This window comes from Tetrao urogallus, assembly GCF_951394365.1.
Source record: "Tetrao urogallus genome assembly, chromosome: 12".
NCBI lineage: Eukaryota > Metazoa > Chordata > Aves > Galliformes > Phasianidae > Tetrao > Tetrao urogallus.
This window is the reverse complement of record NC_136825.1, coordinates 13,260,804-13,282,439: the sequence shown is the minus strand read 5'-3', so window position 1 is coordinate 13,282,439 and position 21,636 is coordinate 13,260,804. Positions and strand designations below refer to the sequence as shown.

At 44.6% G+C, this 21,636-nt stretch overlaps 1 protein-coding gene across 1 annotated transcript in view; it reads right to left on the bottom strand.

Annotated features, from left to right (window-relative positions):
* TENT4B (terminal nucleotidyltransferase 4B) overlaps nt 1-21,636 on the bottom strand; it is a gene marked incomplete at its 5' end in the record, with an annotated part of 35,379 nt that extends 13,743 nt beyond the window's left edge. The window contains 2 exons of the mRNA XM_079541584.1: nt 3,268-3,391; nt 21,077-21,636. Of these exons, the coding sequence (XP_079397710.1) occupies nt 3,268-3,391; nt 21,077-21,636 (684 nt within the window). The remainder of the gene's footprint in view (nt 1-3,267; nt 3,392-21,076) is intronic.

Here is a 21,636-nt window from a genome sequence, read left to right as displayed (position 1 = left end):
CCCTCTCTCATCCATCAAAACTACAGGGATGGAAGAGGAAGAGAGGGGAAATCAGAACAGATATTTTAAAAGATTCAGATTTATTATCAAAGTAGAATTTAATCCATAGTAGTTGTATAGCCATTTTCACATTAAAAGCATCCCAAATGCAGGATACTATTACGAGAGACGTGTTGGTTTTTACACTGTGCCAGTACTGTTCACTTTATTTTTATCCTGTGTAGACAGAGGTAAGAACACACCTTCATAAGACAGCACTTTGTAGTACTGCAATGGACTCCTACTGCTGTCAGTATTTATCTCCATAAACTTGTTTGAGTCAGATTCCGGAGTTCCTGAGTGCTTTCACAATGGTACATGTCCAAATATGTCCTCACTGTGCAGAACTGAACTTGGAAACCCACAAAACATGGGGAACTCTGTCCTGTCAAAATCCCCACATCAGGACAAAGAACAAATCTATCCATAGCCAATTCAAATTCCTCTTTCTGCTACATCATTAAGTTAAAATATGAATTTTCTGAAGTCTACAAAAATAAACAGTCCTACTATTTCCAATCGTAGTATTTTTATAATTGAAGTGCATGAAGTACACAACACTGCCTCAGTGAGGCCACACACTCAGACACGAAGCTGAGGGCACTATGACAAATGCATCCTAAACTCCATTGAAGCACTTGTTGAATACTCAGCTTTTCAGATTCAACTACTCAAAAACCGTTGTGCCTCCATTAAATGTCTTCATTTAATGTTTTGGGTTGTTCAGTTCCAGTGTAATTAAAGCCTTTCTTATGGTCAGAGCATTGCCGATGCCAAGAACAGTTCTCACTTACTAGGAATGTTTCCTTCTAAGCACATTCCCTTGAGTAAGAGAGCAAATGACACAATTGCTAACTTCTATAAATAAAGTAACAGTTTAGGATACCTAGTTTTACCCCTCTTCATCTGCTTTTTCAGCCTTTTCTGACATGAAACAGGAAAATGGGGAAAAAAAAAAAATGTGCACACACATTCCACACTATCTCTATACAATTAGATTCATGAAGTCTGATTTTACTTCCCGTGGTATCAGATTTTTACAACATACACAAAGCTGAATGTCTATGTTTAACTTGAAGGTTTATTTTAGCTGGATTTGCTGCATCTACCAGTCAAAGCGAACAGCTTAAACATTAACTAATCACTTTACACTACAGCTACAGCAGAGGACATTGGACCAGACACCACTCCACCTTCTCAGAGCATGTACTCAGTACTCAGATTTTGGAAGTACTGAACCAGTAAGATTTTCAGAAGTTTAGTGATTAACTGAAAAGACTGGAAAATCAGAGATGGCTGTCAAAGTTAAAAGTCAAGCTCAGCAGTTAGTTCCCAAGCAGGTCTGTAAAGTATTAGAAAAATGGCATTACCGTAATTGCCAGGTTATAAGCTGGCACAATTCCAGTTCTTAAAAAGATTAAGGCTTCAAAAAACCAGTAACAGTATGTTAGATAGATAAAAAATATTTTCTCAATAACCCAAAGTCATATATCTAATCAATCAGTCAATCAATCAATCAAAGATCTAGCTTCCACAGGTTAAGTCTGTCCTACAAATGGTTGGAACACCCTGGAAAGCAGTAAATTCTGGTGCACCGTTCAAAAGTCCAGCAGTAACAAAGAAAGATCCCCAAGTAATAAATCCACCCACACCATTAAGCTAGTAAGCCTACAGCACATAAACTTGTCTGGACAACAGTGGCATCTTTTCTAGGCTGAAAATAATGTGTTTTCTCGGTGAAATTCACCACTACAAGACTTTGGTAAGGTGCATCACAGTAAGAACTGTTCAAGGCCAGCAGTGTTTCTTGTCACGGTGGCATCCCACCACTCCTGCTCTTGAACAGGATACACATCCTTGTTTCCTCACTGTTAGTGGAGAGCTACACAACACTGTGAGATATACCCAAGTTTGGCACAGTTCCATTAGAAAAATTACTGCCTTTTCCTCAAAGAGAAAATTACCCAATGTGTAGTACTGACTGCACCGACCCCTGAAGTTCTGAGGTAGGCTTTGATGACAGTCAAGAGGCTGATGTGCTCTTTCCACATTATATACATCACTAACATGCTGTCTGTAACACATGAACTACCTTGAAGACAGCAGTGTATTTTACACACTAAAACAAACACATACAGATAGCTCATACTGAATTCCAGTAGTCACTCTGCCAATCTCTGAAAACACTTCCCCAAAAAAAAATGTTAGGAAGATCCGAAATGAATAGCAGGTTAACATCACTCATGTCATAACATTACCTTCTACTGTGGCAGGATCAAAGTGCATTCCTTAAACTAAAGATTTTACTGTCTGAATTTGGTTTGTTGTTCTGGTTAGCAAGTCCTTATTTTCAGCTACTGTTATCTGTATTTATCTGTAGATAAATGACTAAGGCTACAAATCTGCATTCTGGAAATGATCACCATGTCAGTAGAAACAATTATGCTAAAAACCCAACAGTGTCTCCACAAAAATTTCTTGAGATGTAAAAGAAGCTTTTCTAGCTTCTCTTCAATCCATCAGTTATTATAAACAAAACAAACCATAAATACACAGCTCATAAATACAGAGGAGAAACTTGCTTCAGCTGAACGAATCACTGGCAAAAACCTACCTTCAGTGGGAAGTGGCATGAGAGATTTAAAGCTCAATATATAGTAAAAAGATCTGCAGAGTTGGTTTTTTTTCTGTACAGAAACCTGGATAATTTACATTTGTAAGATATTTCAATTGAGTTTAACTGCCCATTATGGTCTACATAGCATGGCATTGTTAGCATTCCACCTTCAGAGACTTATTCAAGACTGCAGGTCTTTGGACTAGAAGTCCTGCCGCAGACTTTTTCAGTCAGCTATGGGTTTCAGAATTCATTTATTTTTTTTTAAACGTGGTACAGTACAAGCATGTCTGCCTGCCTGATAAATTTACCTTCGTCTTAATAATTATTAATGAGATTAAACATTATTTTGCCATATCTTACATCTTTTCTTTGACTACAGTTCTAGCTTGTCTTTGTTCTTTTCTGTTCTTCTGTGTGATATAAAATGTTGACCTATATTACCATAGAAATAAACATCACCTCTCTTATTTGACTAGAAAGCCTTATTTATTTATTTATTTATTTATTTTTAAACAGAAGAATAAACAGTGTTTTCAGAACTTCAAAGACTAAGCAGGCACAAAATGTTGTCTTTTATATTTTAACAAACAGAACAGTGTCCTACTCACATCTGCATTAGGCCAGAGTTCCTTTATAACGTTTTCTATCCTGTTCACCACTTCCATTCGCATTCTCTCTTCTTCATGTCTGGGAGACATATACTTATAAAAGTCAATGATTTCTTCATGAAGACTGGAAGAAAAAAAAAACAAAACAAAACAAAACAAAATACTCCTAGTTAAGGACCAGTCTATGAGCATCATGCAATAAAAAATATATATATATTTTAAATCTAGATTTGCAACACTTAGCAAGATTTAGTTTCCCATTAGTTTCCTTACGCTAACTTGCACCATATGTATGGAAGCAACACTAAGCCAAAGTACCTTCACATCAGAAGTTGCACTGCGTAAAGTCAGCATTATACAGAACATTTCAGTCTTCAACTAAGAATGCAGCTGTAAGCTTAAAGCACATCCAGCTCAAAAGCTCCAAGAGGAGGTTTTCAGCCAGCACTTCCCAGCCTGCCCCTGGCACCAGCAAGGGAATTCCAGGCATCAGTCTATATCCAGCCCCAAGCTTTCAAAAAAGTTTATAGTAATTGTGCCAGTACTAGAGCGAGAAAAACTGCTGCTTTTACTGTTTAGACAAGGCACAAACTGAATATGCATTCTCTCCCCATAACAAGAAAGTAAGTAGTACGCACACAGCAGCTGTGGCTCAGAAACTGCCTGACAAGCAGACAACCAACTTGGCAGATGTGAGTTACCCTGTCACATGTGCTGCTCGCAGTCAGCAAGCTACATTTACATTGCCTTTACTAGAGCTGCAATAACAAAGTCTTCACACAGTGCCACCAATGTGGAGACTTCTACAGTATCATATGCACATCATCAGCTTGACTAACATCATATTCAAAAAAGCAGACACAAAAAAACCTTTAATTCCAACAAAATACAGAGGAACTCTGGCACAGAGTAGTGAAATTAATTTCATTTGTTCTCTGTAATGATCATTACAGTAACACTTTATTTAAATATATTGTTTCTAGTTTCCAAGTACGCACACATCCTCCCTTCAAGCTCCAGGGGATCACCAAAAAGGAGTAATTCACAGAAGCACATCCTTAGATCAGACACAGGATCCAACACTTCCCCACTGCACACATGTTTAAATAAATCACATGTTGATAACTGCAAGTTGTACAAAGGTGTCAAAAAAACAGACTGAAACATCCAAAGGGTGTATTTGACTGAATCAGAGCATGGACAGAACTCAGTCCATGACTTGTCTTGCATTCTTCAGCACTGTATGTTACAAACAACAAAAGCTTCTTTCTGTAAGAGACCAAGGGATGAAATATCTATGTTACTTTTTACCCAGCATTTACTGGAATTACATCCAACATCTGCAAGACAACTGTGCCAACAGCCTATTAGCCTGGGATGGCAATCACCACAGGCTCTCTATGGCTAATGCAAAGAGAACGCCTCTGAAAAAGCTCCTCACGGGGACATAACCAGGTCACCGTCAGAGAGCATCTCGCCAAGGCCTCAAGCCCAAACCTGGGCAGCCTCGCTACCCCCACAGCGCCATTCGGCCCACAGTGATGTTTTTAAAAGGCAGAGCGGAGCGCGCTCTGCTGTCAGAGGGCACACGACTGCACAGGCCCAGCACGAGAGAAAACCGAGGGACCTGGGGAGACGTGAAGGTGCAGCGCAGCACAACCCTTCTGCCAGCTGCTGGTGGCCCTGGCTGCTCCTGGGCTTCCAGGGCCGAGCTGTTCCCTCAGCCCAACTTCAGGAAACGCCGCCACCAGGAGTTTAAGTCCCTGAAGCCAAAAGAGGTCTGTGCCATGCAAACACTGCAGGTCTCAGTGCCTTCTCCATTAAATTAACGCACCCACACAACGCTCCTATGGAGATAAATACATCAGCTGGTGCATCCCTGGGAAGCATGTAACTACTGAGGTGCTACACATAAATATCATGTGTGCCTACATCTGGATTGCTCTTACTCTTAGATAGCTGTGCAAGTTTTTACGGTGAAGAGAAGAAATTAAACAGGACACAAACAGACACATCACACCTGCACCAAACACTGCTACACAACATAGACACAGCAAGAATGAAATGGGAACTCTGTCAGTGACAGAAGACTGGCTTTAACAGTACTAGAGGCAGCCCTCGGTGTGCCAGGTGGAAACCTCCCGAGCCCCAGGAGCGCCATGCTGCAGAGCACAGCCCTCAGCTCCACCTGGAACCGCACTTCCCTGCCCACTGCAACTGCTGCCAACAAGTGAGAGAATGATTAATCAAAGACAAGATAAACAGAAGCAGTAACATGCAGATTTCAGAGCAAAACAGCATGACTTGGTAGCGTGACTCCAATTAATACAGAGTTAACTCGAATTGTATTGAAAATTAAAACCCAAGCTTATTCACTGTCTTAATCAACATCTATAGCTGCAGTTTTTTGAAACAATTTGTTGAGATTAATGGAGCCTGTTGTCTAAAGTCTCTAGTGGAATTTTATATCTTCAGCTGAAATGAAGATCAAAGAGACCAATAAGTTATTTTTGGCATCATAACAGTATTTTGTTATTGAATGCCACTACATTCATTAGCTATTTAAGATAAAAGTCCTTAAAAGGAGGCTTGTTTTTGAAAGGAAATTACGCTGTAATAAACCTGATGACAGCACACAGGGCTATTTTACTTGGCTTTAGAGTCACACTGAAGCTATCAACACCCTACAGCTACTTAGGATGCATGAGGAGAGTAGTCTGCAATGCATAAGAGCATTAGTTTACTTATTACAGTAAATAGCCGTAAACAAGCGTGTCTTTGTCCGGTATCCAAGGAAGTCTTAACATGTGGGGAGAAAAAAATAATCTTACAGTTGCTCTGAGTTTGCCTTAAAAGCAAGTACCAGCTGTATTGTGTCCTGCTTTCAAACCGTGTTAAGATGAGCTCACTACAATTCTACAGACCAAACAGAACCAAAGTTACAGAGAACATGCCGTGAATACAGTGGACTGCAGTGTTTGTTATGTTTACCTGACAGTGACAATGATGCATCATTAAAAAAGTAAACGATGGTCACAAAAGTTGTAATGACAAAAAGGACATCACACTGCAACAGCCTGGAGCAGCACTGGGAGGAACACAAAGCCTGTTAGACCCGCAGCAATAAGGCAGAAAGCTGTGAGTCATAGGGAAATAGGACCTTACTTTCTTTTGCAGTACAACTTGTGGGCTCTAAAAGCACTACCCAAGGTTCTCCAACTATGTGGCCAAGATGCTGTTATTCTGGAGGATGAACCCTACCACACCTTTGCCAATCAATTAAAAGCAGTCACGGACAAACAAAATGTGATTTCTGCTTGAAATGCTCTGCACGCAGACACAAACTCAGTTGCCTGATGTATGAAGCAGCACAACTCACTCCAACAGGTTCAAAACTGGGCCCAGGAGAGCTACCTATAGCCATGCTGCTCCGTGAAACTGGAGACACGCTGGTGCAGACCAAATGCTGAGAAGCAAGCTGCCATATTCCTAAGCAGAGCAGGGAGACAAAGATAACAACAACAGAATAGCAGCTTGTTGCCATTGTGTGCTGAAGTACAGTTCTATGCTAACCAAAGAAATCAGTTGTAATTGAAAATTTCCTGCTTTTGTCATTTTAGAATTGTACTATAAATCCATTTGCTCTGGCTCTTCTTCACCTTTCACTTCACAACAGAAATTACATAGGCACACGTTTTAATTTCCCTGATAAGGGTGTTACCCACAGCTTCTGATCCAGAATTCCATAGTGCTCATGTTCTACAATTTATCCTACAGGACGTTCTGAAGGAAGCTCCATTTTCAAAGTGATTAAAATTTAAATTATTAAGAACCTCTGTGGACTGTGGGCAGAAGCAGGGAATGAACACACAACTTCTGCCTCCCCAAACTCTATGCTTTAAGATGAATCACTTCTGATTTCAGACCTTATTGATTTTATATCCACACCTGGATGGGCTATTTACAGTGTACTTCTGTATCATTGAACAAGTCTTTATATCCGAATTTTCGTTGGCTGAATCATTCCTGTGCAACAGTGTTCAGCTGCCCTCACCATTTCATATCTACTCCGGAGGAAAAGAAAACAACACAGATGCATCCATCCCTCCACTCCAGTTAGGAAAGCCAGGATTGCACAGGAAGAGAGAGAACAACTTTGGTTTGAAGCTTCCCAGGATACTTGACTATGAAAAAGACGGCACTGTTTCTGTAACTATAAAGCAAAGAAACAAACAGGATTATGGCAGAAATTTCTTATCCTTTAGAAGTTTTGGGAACCAAACAAAGCTTGTCCATCTCCCATTTGTGAGCTGTTTGGTCCTGAAGGGACTTTGAACAAAACTGAGGCAAAGGAAAAGCACAGGGAGCCCAAACCCCTCCCTCCTCCAGTATTTTTAAATACAGAAGTAACACTGCACTCTCTAGCAGCATCCCAAATTCGCTTTTCAGTCTTAATGCTCATAATTTAAAAAAAATATTTCTAGATCATTATCACCATCATCACGTATTCAGTAACAAAGCAGGACAGAGCAGACAACATGAAGACCACAAATCATTTTGCCTACCTTCAATCTGAAGCAAAACCAAGCATTAGAGCAGCAAAGGGAGCAGTAAATACACAGCATCTGCTGAGCTCCTGTCCCTACCACCTGCGTCTCTGTAGCAGACTAATTCTTGTAGTGTGTGCTAGGTTTTAAGCTACAGAAATAACAACTAAGTGCGTCTGCAGGTGATTTAACAGGCAATTAAGCTTCATGACAACGAGTAGAATCAGTCCTCATAAGAAACTAAAATTACACTGAACAAAGCAAACAACTTCCAAAAGCCACAGAGACTTTGGCCATCGTTTTCTACCCTCAATCTCTGGATCACATCAATGTACTACAGGTCACACAGTAACCAGATTTTGTGGCCACGCATGTCCTATGGGAACTTCAAAATGAAAAATCCCCAAAGATTTCTCTGTTAGTAAGGTAACAGATAGGAAAGCGTAAGGAGGTGTGACCGGGCTGCTGAGAGCTGCACTGCTGGGACGCTGCATTCATCCACCTACAGCCAGACACCTCTGAGCAGCACCCCCAGCTTGCCGAGTGACTCACAGAACTGCCTTTTCACACTGAGGGCAGGCAATGTTTTCCCAAATAAGTAAGTGAGGCAGGAGCCCAGACCCTGCTTTCAGGACCAGTGTGTTCCAAGATTCATCTAAATACTCTGATGTTAAATCTGAAAACATTTCCCTGAATGGAGCTTGTTCACTTTAAAAAGCCATGGTTGACTGATCATCACATTTCTTCAAATGCAGTGGAACAAAGAGAGATGCCGCAAAAACTTAAGATTACAAAGCCTATAATGCCTGTCCTGGGCAAGTATTTGAAATCATGCCGTGAAGCCTCTCCTCCTTTCTCCCAATAAACACCACTCCCCCAGGACCTTCCAAAAAATAAAAATTAAAATTAAAAAATTAAAAAAAAAAATGCAGTAAAAAATTTAAAAAAAAATGCAGCTTTTTAGTGATGTCCCAAACTTAACGTTAACTTATTGGTTTAACAGCATCATAAAAAGCATTAAAATAACTGCACATTGGCAATGGCAAGACATACTAAAACACAGGAGGGAAAAGAAAGCACTGTAGGCAGCTTTTTCTATTACTGAATTTAAATTATTACCACCATTTCAGTTTGGTTTTTTTTTTTTAGTTTATTTTATAGATCCTTTGCTTCAATGCAGATGAACAGTCTCTTCTATAGTCTCTTCTTTAAGCTGACTCAAGTAACTTCTAACTATGACTCCAAGTGCATTATTACAGTCAAAAAGTAACACAAGAAATTGACTTTTTCTGACAACACACAAGTGAGCATTTTTCTTCACTGTGTCAAAATGGCTTCAACTTTTAGTAACAGCTAATGTCTTGAGACACACTTCTCATTCCAGCAGCCCCTCTTGGTGAGCACACGTAAAATACTGCAAGGCCTTTCTCTTCAGCTCACTTGTAGAAAAGCATCAGTCTGTTGGAATACAGTGAAATATATACAGCAGCTCCACATTTTGCAAATTCATAATTTGGAAAACAGATTTATATTAAAAAGAGCCTTTAGATGCAGAGCACGACTATTGGTATGCACATTCAATGTTCTGCAATAGCAACAAGGTAGAATTCTGAACAGCTAGAACTTCTGAAACATTAAAGGTATGTTTCCCATAGTGAGGAACCAGTATGTCCACAGTCTGCCAGATTCTCTTGTCAAAAAGCTCTCACCTGGAGAAGCCAACACTGGTTTGTAAGATATTTGAAACGAGGCTTTAATGAGAAGTAAAATACTTATCAGTAGCAGTTCAATGTATATTAGCTGCACTTTCCCAGCAATGCTGTAACAACACAGTGAGTCGGGGTTAGTGCTAGCACTGTAACAGAAGTGACCCTTGGGACATCTCCCCAAGGTCTGCAATTAGACCTGACACCTCCTGAATCAACACAACAGGTAAGAGAAGAAAGGTTTTTTTTAAAAAAAACAAAAAACAAAAACCAACCACATCAGATCAGTTCTGCGAATGCCAGCCATGGTGTTTACTATTAAAATAGATCAGAGGGATCCAGTAGGCCAGCTTATAGTCATTTCTATTTATCTTCAGACACAACACTACATCAAGCTCTTCACACACCACTAACACACTGCTACTATTTTGTTAGTGTGGGAAATATTCTCGTGTAAGTGCTCCATGTGAGGTGTGCCAGTAAGTGACACCGCATGCTGCCAGGGCACGGGCAGGATCACTGCACTCTTTGAAGGCTGTCCACTACTTCTGATGGACAACAGCTCTCCTCCTGGAGACTGGGATCCAAGCTACAACTCACACCACAGGCTCTCCTCAGCACTACCACTGCCACCTCTGAGCTGAGAGTCAAGTCCATTGTGGGGCCGAGCAAGCCTGATGCAGAACCAGAACAGAGCTCTGGAACAGAAGAAAGCTGAAGAGAACTCTGTGCTCTCCCACACACAGTGGGTTTTTCTGCCTGGTAAATGCTCTCCTCGCTTATCACTCCGTAACAGATTTCACTAGGAAGATCAGTTAAACAAAGAGGAGAGCAACACAGTTATTCATTTCAGCCTCCTTCCATCTGAGTCAATTTAAACTTCCAGAGCTCCACACCCACAGCAGCCTTACAATGAACAGAGGCAATCCTGCACCCACTCACAACAAGTCAGTCAGAAAGCTGGGCCGGGTCTGAGCTCCCCCACAGCAGCAGCTGCTGACACACCTGGCTGCAGAGCAGCAGCCACGATAAGCACACAGCTCCCTCACAGCCACTTGCACAACAAGCACACTGCTCTGCTGCTCAGCAAGAACTGCCCAGAACAGAGCTCAACTCCAGACAGCTCCATTTCAGTAACACAGCATTTGATCAAACTTGCAAATAATTTGATGTCAGAATATTGCATCCAATAACAATTTACATCTGCAGTACAGGACTTATCAGGTCCAGCACAAGAACATTTTCAAATAAAATCTCAAATCTGAGTGTACCAGCTAAAAACTCAGCGCAGAACCCTGTAGCTGTTAATACAGTGCTGGGTGGCTACCTGGGGGATCAGGGAGGGCTCTGGGGACTGCATTTGGAAGCATTCAAAGAATGCAGGAAAGAGCCGCAAGTCACCTCGGCTGGAATTTCATGTTAGAAACACTTTTTTTTTTTTTTTTTTTTAATATAAATATTTGAAGTTAGCACTTACTATTTTGCACAAAGCTTTAAATTTGTATGTTAAATTTATATTCTTCAAGTAAAATGGACTGTGATCGCAACTCACCTGCCTAGCACATGCTCAGAACCAGATCTTCCCATTTAGGACTTGTTTCTGCATTTCAGTGGCTCTGTGATACAACAGCAACACACATTCAGATGTGACAGTGCTCAGATGTTTGTGCAGGGGTGCATTTTGAGGGAGGAGGAGGCAGAAGGTCTACACGTGCTGTGGCAAGGTTCAAGGAGCATTTCAGGTAGCTTTTTTCTTTTATCACTTGCTATCTTTACAGTAAGGCTGTGCAAAGTGAACTAAGTTCAGATTAACAACTGAGTATTCATTTGGGGGCCCATTTAACCAATAATATACTCTCTTACAGGTATGTATTATGAGCTACCTATTCACATTCTAGTTTGCTCTCTGGCATTCTGATGCTTTCACTTAGTTGCACAGCCACCAGAAAGAACATGTGCAAAGCTGTGTGCCACACTTGCAACCTGCAGCATTCCAGGGAGTCACCAGCCGCCTTCTGCTCTGCTCAATTGCTCTGGGTTACATGGCTTCAAACAGTAACAGCCAGAAAAGAACAATACTTCAGCAGCTCACAGAAAAATGTTTCCTGAGGTCCCTTCGCAATGATAGAGATGCACACCCAGGAGCTTCTGTGTGAGAACTGGAAAAAACACTTCCTCAACCCACGCGGGCTATCAGACATGTTCCTCACAGCACCCAGAAGAGTAAATCTCTGACTAAAGCTGCAGATCAAATCACGGTTTTTCCTTTCTTTCTCGAAGATTGAGCTGGTACACCTGTCAGAAAGCTACCAGTATGAGCCTAGAAAACACCTTTCACTGAATATACTTTCCAAAGTCATAAAATCTTAGAACTTATATAGACCATTATATGCTAAAGAATGACTTGTTAAGGACATAATGCGACTGCAACAACTGCTGAATTCTACTTGGACACAAGGACAAGAGAATCTGTATGTGGTGATAAAACAAGGATCCTAACGGCTGGAGAGTCAAACCCTCCCAAGGGGCCAGACATAACAGCGGGCAGCTGAACTCTGGGTCCCTCTGTAGGATGGGACATCCCCAGCGCAGCATTAATTTGTGTGCAGGCTCTGACAGAAGCAGAAAATGGACATGAGGCTGTTCAGAGCACTCACACCATGCACTCAAGATTCATCCAACTAATTTACTGAAACCAACATCTCAAAATAATTTCGTTAATAAATTGAAATATAAGTGAATTTGTCTAGCACACCAAGAAGCGAGCACAAGACGCAGCAGAGGAGCCCAACTGGCCAGCACTCAGTGGGTCGCTGAGCTCTCCACACACTGCTCAGTTAACTGAGGTTGTGGACAGTGTGTTCCTGAGCCCCTGCAGCTGGTACACCCCAGAGGAGCAGTTGCTGAAGTGAACTATTTCAGCATTCAATGACTTAGTACCTACAGGCACATCCTGCATTATACAAGAAATGAGAGATGAAGTTTATTATTATACTGTTACACTCTTCATTTGCTTCAAGGTACTGCCATCCCAGCAGCTGACACTGCTACTCATTGTCAGTGAAAGAGTATCTTTTACTACCTGTAGGTGCACTGTGGCATTTGGCCAAATTGTAACAAGAGCAGCTTCAGAAGATCAGTAGCTAATTCAAATTTACATAGATTTTAGCTAAGAAAATGTTTATAGCTGACGTATAATAGAAATACAACACAGAAACAAAAGCAAGACAATGTTCTTTATGTGATCTCAAAAAATATCTAATAAGAGGTAAATCCAACAGCTCAGTGAGACAAACCTCTCGCATACAATGTTGGAAGCAGAAATAGGTATAAAGCTGTTAACCTCAGACAACTGGCTCTTCAAGGCAAAAACCAACATGACGATGTTCTCCTGAGTACCTGCCAAGTATGACTCCAGCAAGGAGGAATCCTCATGGATGAATGGGAATGAGACAATGAGACCAAAACACAACCAGAAGGCCAAGTAAACAGAAGATCCTCAAACACTGGTTGAATCACCCAGCTACAGCGTGACATAGCCAAGCAAATAATAACAAAACCCATCAGGATCTCACTCTCTCAGCACAGCTCAGTCCTAACCCAGGCCTGGATGACCTGCAGCCACAGCCACTATTTGGGCCCAGGCAGCTCCCACCCCATGCTGTGCAGCCCAGCTGCTGTACTGACAGCCACTGGGCGCCTGCAGGCTGGGAATCCCTGACACAGAGCTGGCAGAGCCCAGGCACAGGCTTTTTAGACTACATAGGAAAATGCCTGCTGTTTCTGAAGTAACAGTGGAATTGAACAGCTTCAAAGGTAACACAGTGAGAGAAAAACCTATAGGAAGGGGCTGGCTGCATTAGCACTTGTCTTCAGCGCGGGACCACTAGCAGACCAAGAGGCCGGGCTGGGCCCGCTCTGACCGCACACTGCTCCTCAGACTGCAATACTGCAGCAACACTCCCACACTAATCATGCAAGACGCTTTATGAAGGCTTATCTCTACGCTGTATTTGTGACAATGCAAGTTTTCTCAGCATTTATTGAGTCTGTAAACAAACAGTAAGAAAATAAGCAACATTTTACACATATGCACTCAATTCAAACCAGCAGAAAAAAAACAAACCTAGACTGAGCAAAGGCAGCAAGCCAAGTTCCTGCTGACCTGGAAGCGCAACCCTTTCTCCAGCACCCTCATTTTCCCAGTACTGAAGTTTGTGAAGAACTTTAACATTTGCATCCACCCATTATTACATCCCATTACTTGCAGAATCACAGCACCATTTCCTCTGTGCTGCTCAACAACACTTAAAAAGTAATGCTGGCTGACTCATTCCTCCCTTCAACCCTAACCTCAAATCACACCAATAAAAGAGTAGGTGTACATAGGCACACTTTGTCCCTAAGCCCCCTACTACCACGATTTTTCAGTAAAAATCCTCTATAAACCAAAGCAGAAGAAATAAAATGCAAGATTAGACAGAGCAGTGTGGCGATGGAGCGTGCCATACTGTAAAGCCTTCTCCAAGCAACTGTGGCAAGACTGTGTCTCTTTAGCTGCGCACTGCTTCTGAATAATTCAGATGTAGTTCCCATGCCAAGGAGGACATTACGAGGCTGATCTGGAACGAGGTCTGCCAAATAATCTTAATTGTCACCATGGGAGGAAGGAAATTAACAGACTTTGCTGATTTACCAGCACAAGACATCCTCAGGTGCTGCCATGGGGTGGTTCGCCCTCACTCTGTGCTGCTGCTGCCTCCCAGCCACCACCAGCCCTAAGGCACACAGCAAGCACACAGTATCACATAGGTTTTGTGACACTACTTTGAGGCTCAGAACAGTAACGGCCAGGGACAGCTAACTGCAAAAGACCTGGACTGCATGCAGCAATACTAATACATTAATTGCATGGTTACGGTACAACAGTTACCACCCGTGCAAAGACACAGTTATTCAAAAGGTAAATAGACTCCAAAGACTCCATAGGAGAGGTTTTTGGACATGTTTACAAATAAGGACTCTGTTGTCTAGATCCAACCTATCTTGCTTTGACATCAGAAGTCCATAGTATACCTGGAAAAAAAATCCTGCTGCGTTATCTGTTCTAGGTTAAAGTTTCAAAATGATTAAAGTTCAAATCACTTCGGTAATGCTACCTGCAGCTTCGGAAAAATATCTAAAGCCAACATCCAGCTTCTTGGTTTATACTCTTTTTCCTTCTGATAGCAATATTTTCTTCACCCCAATTTCTAGATTTGAGGACAGAAAGCAATATTCAAATACAACCAGCGTCACTCCTTGGAAGTTATCTGCATGGATAATTCAAAGGAACGAACTTTCATAATTTCAGAAATCACAGCATGTTCAAATACTGAATTAGAATGCAAACAGCTCACTAAGAACAGCAGTAGCATTCATTTGCTTATAATATGCTCTATGCAAGATTTCCACTTTGCTTCAGACAGCCTTCTGTTTTTCTTGTGATAGGAAAAGGAGAACCAAGGAAGGCCCTCAGGCCACGTGCACCAGGGATCTCCACACAACATGTAACGTGGCTCCAGGCCACATCCTGCTACTGCTGCCACTGCCAGCATCCAGCAAAGAGAGTGGAACACTGTTATGCATCACATGCAATATAAACAAAAGACTTGGGAGCAAAAGCCACCTCTGCAACTTCAGTGCATTTGTTATTTTGGAGTACATACTCTGTATTGAGAGATGTATTCTGAATCATCACATTATGAAGTCAATAGGAAGTAGCACAAAGTTTTACAGTACTGTTTTGATGGTGATGTTCTGTATACAACTTCTCAAAATGGCATTTCAAAGCATTAAGAATTTCCAAAGTGAAAACCAGATCTCATTCTCCAGCTTTACAGAAGTGAATACCCTGGAACAAAATGTAACACTAAGATGGTTAAGAAACAACAAAGCAGAGAAAAATGCAATACTATGCTTTGATGACATGGGTCTAGGACCAACAAAACACTCTCACGCTTCCTAAAACTGATCTCATGCTAACAGCTTGCCCATTAAAAAATAAGAACTAGAACTCAAACACAGTTTAAGGCAACTCCAATAAAGATCCAGCAGATACTCTTTTCTCAACTGCACGCTGCTGAGGAGGGCATGTAGCAGCTCTTGGGAAGCAGCAAACACCCAAGGGGGAATGACACTCTCTTCCTATTACTTAATATAGGCATCCCCATCCACCAAAGAAGTCCACCGAACTTCTGTTCCTTATATAGCCGCTCCAAGGTAAGTAGGTGCCCAAGTCACAAGCAGAATGTAAGAATGAGAGCAAACAAAACGTCTCACAAAAATGCATTCAAATGCTCTTTCCCTGCATGTGTAGAAACCAGCAGGTCTACAGAGTTCTCCTTAAATTGTTTAAACGACATGCTGAAATTTTGGCACCAGCACAAGATTCTGCAAGCTAAACAATACTGTTATATAATATTTACAGTGTGTTTCCTACAGGTTTCCTCAAACTGCCTTTAGTCTAACGCTTGCACCTCCTAGTAAGCCCGTTTCGCTCTCCCTCCAGAATAACAACCCATCACTACCTGAGGCTGCAGGCAATGGCCGACCCCACTCCCACACAGCCCAGCTGCCCGCCTTCCAGAACTGCACAAGCTGTCACGGGGGCCCTGCCAGCACCACGCTCAGCACAACGCTGACACTAACAGCAATCTCATCTGACAGACACAGGAAAATGCGCACTCAACTCACATCCCTGGACTTCTACGTTAAGGCTTACACACGTGGGTACAAAGTGACGAGACAGCACAGTTCTGGGAGACTGTTTCAGGGGGCTGATAGAATTTCTGAGCACGATGTACACGGTGAATTCAAGCGCAACCCATGTTTTGACGCACATTTCTTCATGAGCTCCATAACATGAGCAACTACTCCAATGACACATCTAGAGGCACACACAAACCTCACTGCTGTTTTACCAGCACTTCGGAACAACAAGCATTGGTTTATTTACATGAAGCTTTTGTAGGCACCAAGCTAGTGCAAGTAAACCAAGTATCGCCCATGCTTTCGATTCAAACACTGAAGAGTACACGATGAAAAGCAGCACAGCAAATGAGGATGACATTACATTTGCCCAGGTTGGGCACTTAGCCACACAAATCAGCAGTACAGGTACACCAATTTGCTGTGCTCACAGTACACCCAGCTGCTTTGCCCATGCTCCAGCTCACGTGGCAATAAAGCTGCTGTGGCTGACAGCACACACAGGTGAGAGCTGTGAGACGCAGGGCTCGCTGGCTCAGGCTGCCCACAGCCCTGCTGCAGCCACACACGCGCTGCTCGGCTCAGGCTCAGCACGGCGCTCACACCTGCACACTGAACTTCTGCCTTAAAAGATAATAAGGGGCCCAAAGAGCTGACAAATGCCACATGAAAATAGCAGATTAGAACTTCTCCGGTAAGCACCGGAGAATACAATACAGCTTTAAGCTACTTCTTCCTGAGGTGCTTACGGTTCTACTTCACAGCATCCCCTCCTCCTGACCAGCACCCAGGGAAGCCCTGTGCCGTGCCAGCCTGCTGCACCTCCATTGGGCTGGGAGCCTCTCTCTCATGTCCAAGTCACTGTTATCAGTGTGCTTTCAGTACTCCAAAATACTCAAGTCTTCAACATAACCCAGCCTCTCCCTCACTACTACATATAACATTTGTATTCCTAAACTCACGCATTAGTCAGGTTTTCCTATTTGACTGCATGTTGTAGTAAAAATTATCCAGTTCCCGACAAAGTCCTCAAACCCACATCCTGGGAGCTGCTTGTGAGCTCTTTTCTTCAGTGCAAGCATCAGAGAAACAGCAGGGGACAGGCCAAAATGAGGTGCATGGCTTTCTTTGGTTAGCTTCTTTTTTTTTTTGGTTTTGTTGTTTCACATAAAGCTTCTGCCTTATGCAGTTCTTTTAGACAGGTTCAGCCTTATTTGGAAGGAGCTGTAGGACCTATCTTAGCACCCCAGATGATTTTTGTGCCCTTATAGCTATGACACAGTGCTATCAGCATTTACTGCCGTCCTTGGAGGGAAGGGAACAACACAGAATCCCCCCACGCCCCAAACCACGTATCTACCTACACCCTTGACCTTTGCTGCTAGGAGAACCAGATCCAGGTAAATTCAGTGACAGTTTTAAACAGACATATTACATCTACAGCAACATCATCCAGGTCCAGCACAGCTTTCTGTGCTGTTGGCTCTTTGGAACACCACTGCCTGCTGACAATGCCAGCAGAGGACACAAGACACATGCCTGAATCCGCCAGTGCAAAGCAACTCAGACACACTGGACACCTGCTTTACAGTGCTGCTTCTCAAGTCTCAAAGCTGAGAGTGCCAGCACAAAGCAGAGGAGTATGAATAACACAAACATTATCAACAGAACAAGAGGTCTGAACACTGTTGTAAGGAAAAGCATTAAAGACATGCCAGAATAAGATGTGCACAGCAGTGCCATTAACTCAGTGAAACAAAGCGGCCACATGTTGAACACAGCCAGTATTTCTGCACCAACGAATGCTCACAAATACTGTGCACGCTCTGTAAGAGAACTGTCTTGATATGAAATCCATGCAGTGGTGGGTTGTTGCTCAGTTATCACCTTACACAGACTGCATGAGCTGAGAAAATATTGTTTCTCAATAAAAATAAAAACAAGTGAAAGGAAATGCCTCAAACATTTATCTAAAGCTTCAGGCAGCTCAGTAGCAAGATAGTTAAGTTACATGCTGTCTGCCACATGTTTACATAAACTGCCCAACTAGCTAAGAACTGCCGGGCAGTTTTTCCAGACAGCTGATCAATAGAACTGTGTGCTCAGAGCCAACGGACACGCAAGTGACATCCTTGCCCTGGAAACATGAATTCCACTGTCTGCTCCCAGCAGTGTATGTGAACAAGTCAGGCCCGGTCCTTTTGAAAATGCGACTGCTCAGTAACACGGGAGCATCCAACAGACTCAAAATTTAAAGTGATCAACAGAAAAAAATAGGGGAAGGTATTCAAGGAAAAGCAGCAAGCCCAGATTATTTGTAACATTTGCATGGAACCAAGTACAGAGGGGAAAAAGGATATTTTTAACACCAGTGTAAGGCTTTGCAATACAACTACATATCTCCCTTTACCCAGTGCATGCGAGGACTAACCAACACAAATTCTGGAACCCATACTGCAAATACGTACTTTAAAATATGCACTTTAGCAACAGCCTCATTTTCTGGGTTACAGAGCTCTCTGTCCATCAGTGCCACACGGTGCTCTAGGACATGGGACAGAAGCCCACCAGCAGCTGCTGGCGAGGAAGGCACACGGCAGCGACGCAGTGCGCAGCCGAGCAGTAATGCAGAGCTCCACCATGCCCCACTGGCAGCCAGGCAGGCACCCTGCAAACACCCAACGGCTGTCTGTGCTTTCCTAAGAGCACAGCATTACAGAAAAAACAAAAAAACAACAACAAAAAAAACTAACAAGTAGGGGTATATCTTAAGGACATATCTTAAAGACCTTACCCCACCCTGAACAAAGGAAATAGTTAAAACAGGACCAGCATCACATAAACACGCACCACAAACCTGACAGCCCAGTACACACAGAAGTCTTCACTGGGCATCCAACTTTGAGTGTGAAAGTGATTCAGGTGAAACTCTCCTACTGCAACAGCCATCGCCTTGAACACCTGGGTGCAGTTATTACCTTGTGGCTTCTGATGAAGCTAAGCCCCTTTTTCCACTTTGTCTCCTCAACGTGGAGAAAAGGTTTATAGATTTACAAGAAAGAAGGGCTTCTAAAAGCAATCCTCAACAACCAAGTAAATAAATGACAAGCTGGAAGGTGTTAGAGTCCAAAAACTAACTTTAAAAATGTTTGATTTAGTGTGTTTGGAACGTGCTACCCGTAAGTCTTGTGAAGGACATCGTGGAGGCTCTAACACAGAGAGTGACCACAGAATTCAGAACTGCACAATTCTGCAATGTCACTTTACAAATTATTATAAACCCAGCAGTAAAGGTAACAGAGTGGCTGGCAAGAAAACAGGGAGCCTGGGGCTGTAAGAGTTTCTTTTCCAAAGCAACCAACAACTTTGAATATTTGTTCTGACACTTCTTACAGGAGGGCAGTATTCAGTAGGCAGGAGGTCAGCACTTCCCGTGGGAGGCAGCAGAAGGACCCGTAGGCACAAGTTGGGCGCACCAACACGACCCACTCACATCAGTACTGATTTCTAAACCGAGTTCTTCCCACCCCTCCTGTCACCACACACCTTGGCCAGCTGAACCCTGGGACGAGGCCTGATGTTTTCTAAGCGAGAAGGATTGGAAAGGGCGCTACACCCTGCACTGCAAATCCACACTTAACAAACACATGTCAGTATACTGCTGCTGGGGAGGAGGGAGAAATGGGTCACAGTCAAAGGATGGATTCCGAGAGCATGAACTTTAAAAATAAAAAGTAAAACCACAGAAATTATCAACGGATTTTAACCAGGGATTCACCCATACCAGAAGTCATCCACAAGTTTAAATAAAGGAGCGAGGAGGGGCTTTGGACAGAAGACTTTTGGACACGTTTGCCTGCTGTCGATCTCTGTGGTCTCAACAACACCAAGGGATGAGACCTAAGCTAACAGAGAAACAATATGGACAAAATCCTCAGATCAGCACTCGCATTCCACAGTCAGAGATCCATGAAAACCATTAATAATCCCATACCGAAATCCATAATGCTGTATACACACGCGGGTTCCTTGCTCAGAACGGCAGGCAGCATAGGAACGCACCTTTTCTGTCACCTCTCTTAGAAAACGCACCGCCCCCACCGTCGCTCCCTACGAACGCCCTCCTTTATCACCAGCAGACCTTCAGGTCCCAGCTGCCGCCCCGCGCGCGTTCGGCGCACAGCGTGCCCGGGGCACAGCTCACCGCCCTCCCGCCTGCGGGCGGCTCCGTGCCACATCCCCGCAGCGTGCGGAGCCGCACCGCCGGCCGAGCAAAAAGCGAGACCGGGGACCCGCGCAGACGGAACGCGCGGGCACGGCCACGCCGAGACTCTGCGGCGGCGCGCGATCTCCAAGCGCTCCGCGGGCGATCCGTGTGTAGCACGCACCACGTGCACACGCAGTGACAGCGAGACGAGCGTGCGAGAAGATCCCGTCCCCGCACCTAGGCGTGCCCGCCCCATTAGCATGCACACGGACACCTCTCGGCCGCCGGCGGAACGCGCCGCTTCGGCCTCGAGCGAACGCCTCCTTCCTTCCTCCCCCTCCCCGGTTCCAGCACCCGCACCGGAGCCGCCCCTCCGGCCCGCCGCTCGGCCCGGGCCTCGTACCCGCAGGGGCGCGGAGCGCTGCCCTCCACAGCGGCCCGGCCCCGCCCGGCCGCCCCGCACCGCCCCCGGGCCCGGGCCGCGCCCCGCCGCCCGCCTCAGGTGTCGCGGCCCGGCGCCCCCCGCTTCCTCGTCCTCGTCCTCCCCGAGGCCCCGGCCGGCCGCAGGCCCCGTTCCCCGCCGCCCGCCCGGCGCTCACCCCACGACTCCTTGGCTGTAGTTCCTCTTCTTCCAGGGGGTGCCGGTGTAGAGCGGCTCGGCCGGCCCGGCCTGGGCCCTGGCGGCCGGCCCGTCTCCCAGGGCGGGAGCCCGGCCCTGCCCGGGGGGCCCCAGCAGGAGGCTGTAGTTGAGCCCGAAGGTGCTGGCCTTGTTATCGCGCTTCCTCTTGTTGCTGGCGGCCGCGGCGGCGGCGGCGGCGGCGGCGGGCGGCACCCCCCGCGCGGGCCGGGCCCAAGCGGCGGCCCCCGGGGGCGGCGAGGCCTGGCGGTGGCCGCGGTTGTGCTGGTTGTTGGCGCTCTCGAGCGGCAGGAAGTCGGGCTGGGGGTCGGCGCGGGGGGCGCGGTACATGCCGGGCGGGGAGGCCGGGCCGGCCCCGGCGGGGGCGCTCTGCTGCTGCTGCTGCTGCTGCTGCTGCTCCTGCTGCTGCTGCTGCTGGAAGTAGAGGTTGCGGACCCCCTGCGTGGTCTCCCAGATCTGCATCCACAGGCGGTTCGAGGGGCCGAGCTGCTCTGGCTGGAACCAGGCGATCCGGGGATCCAT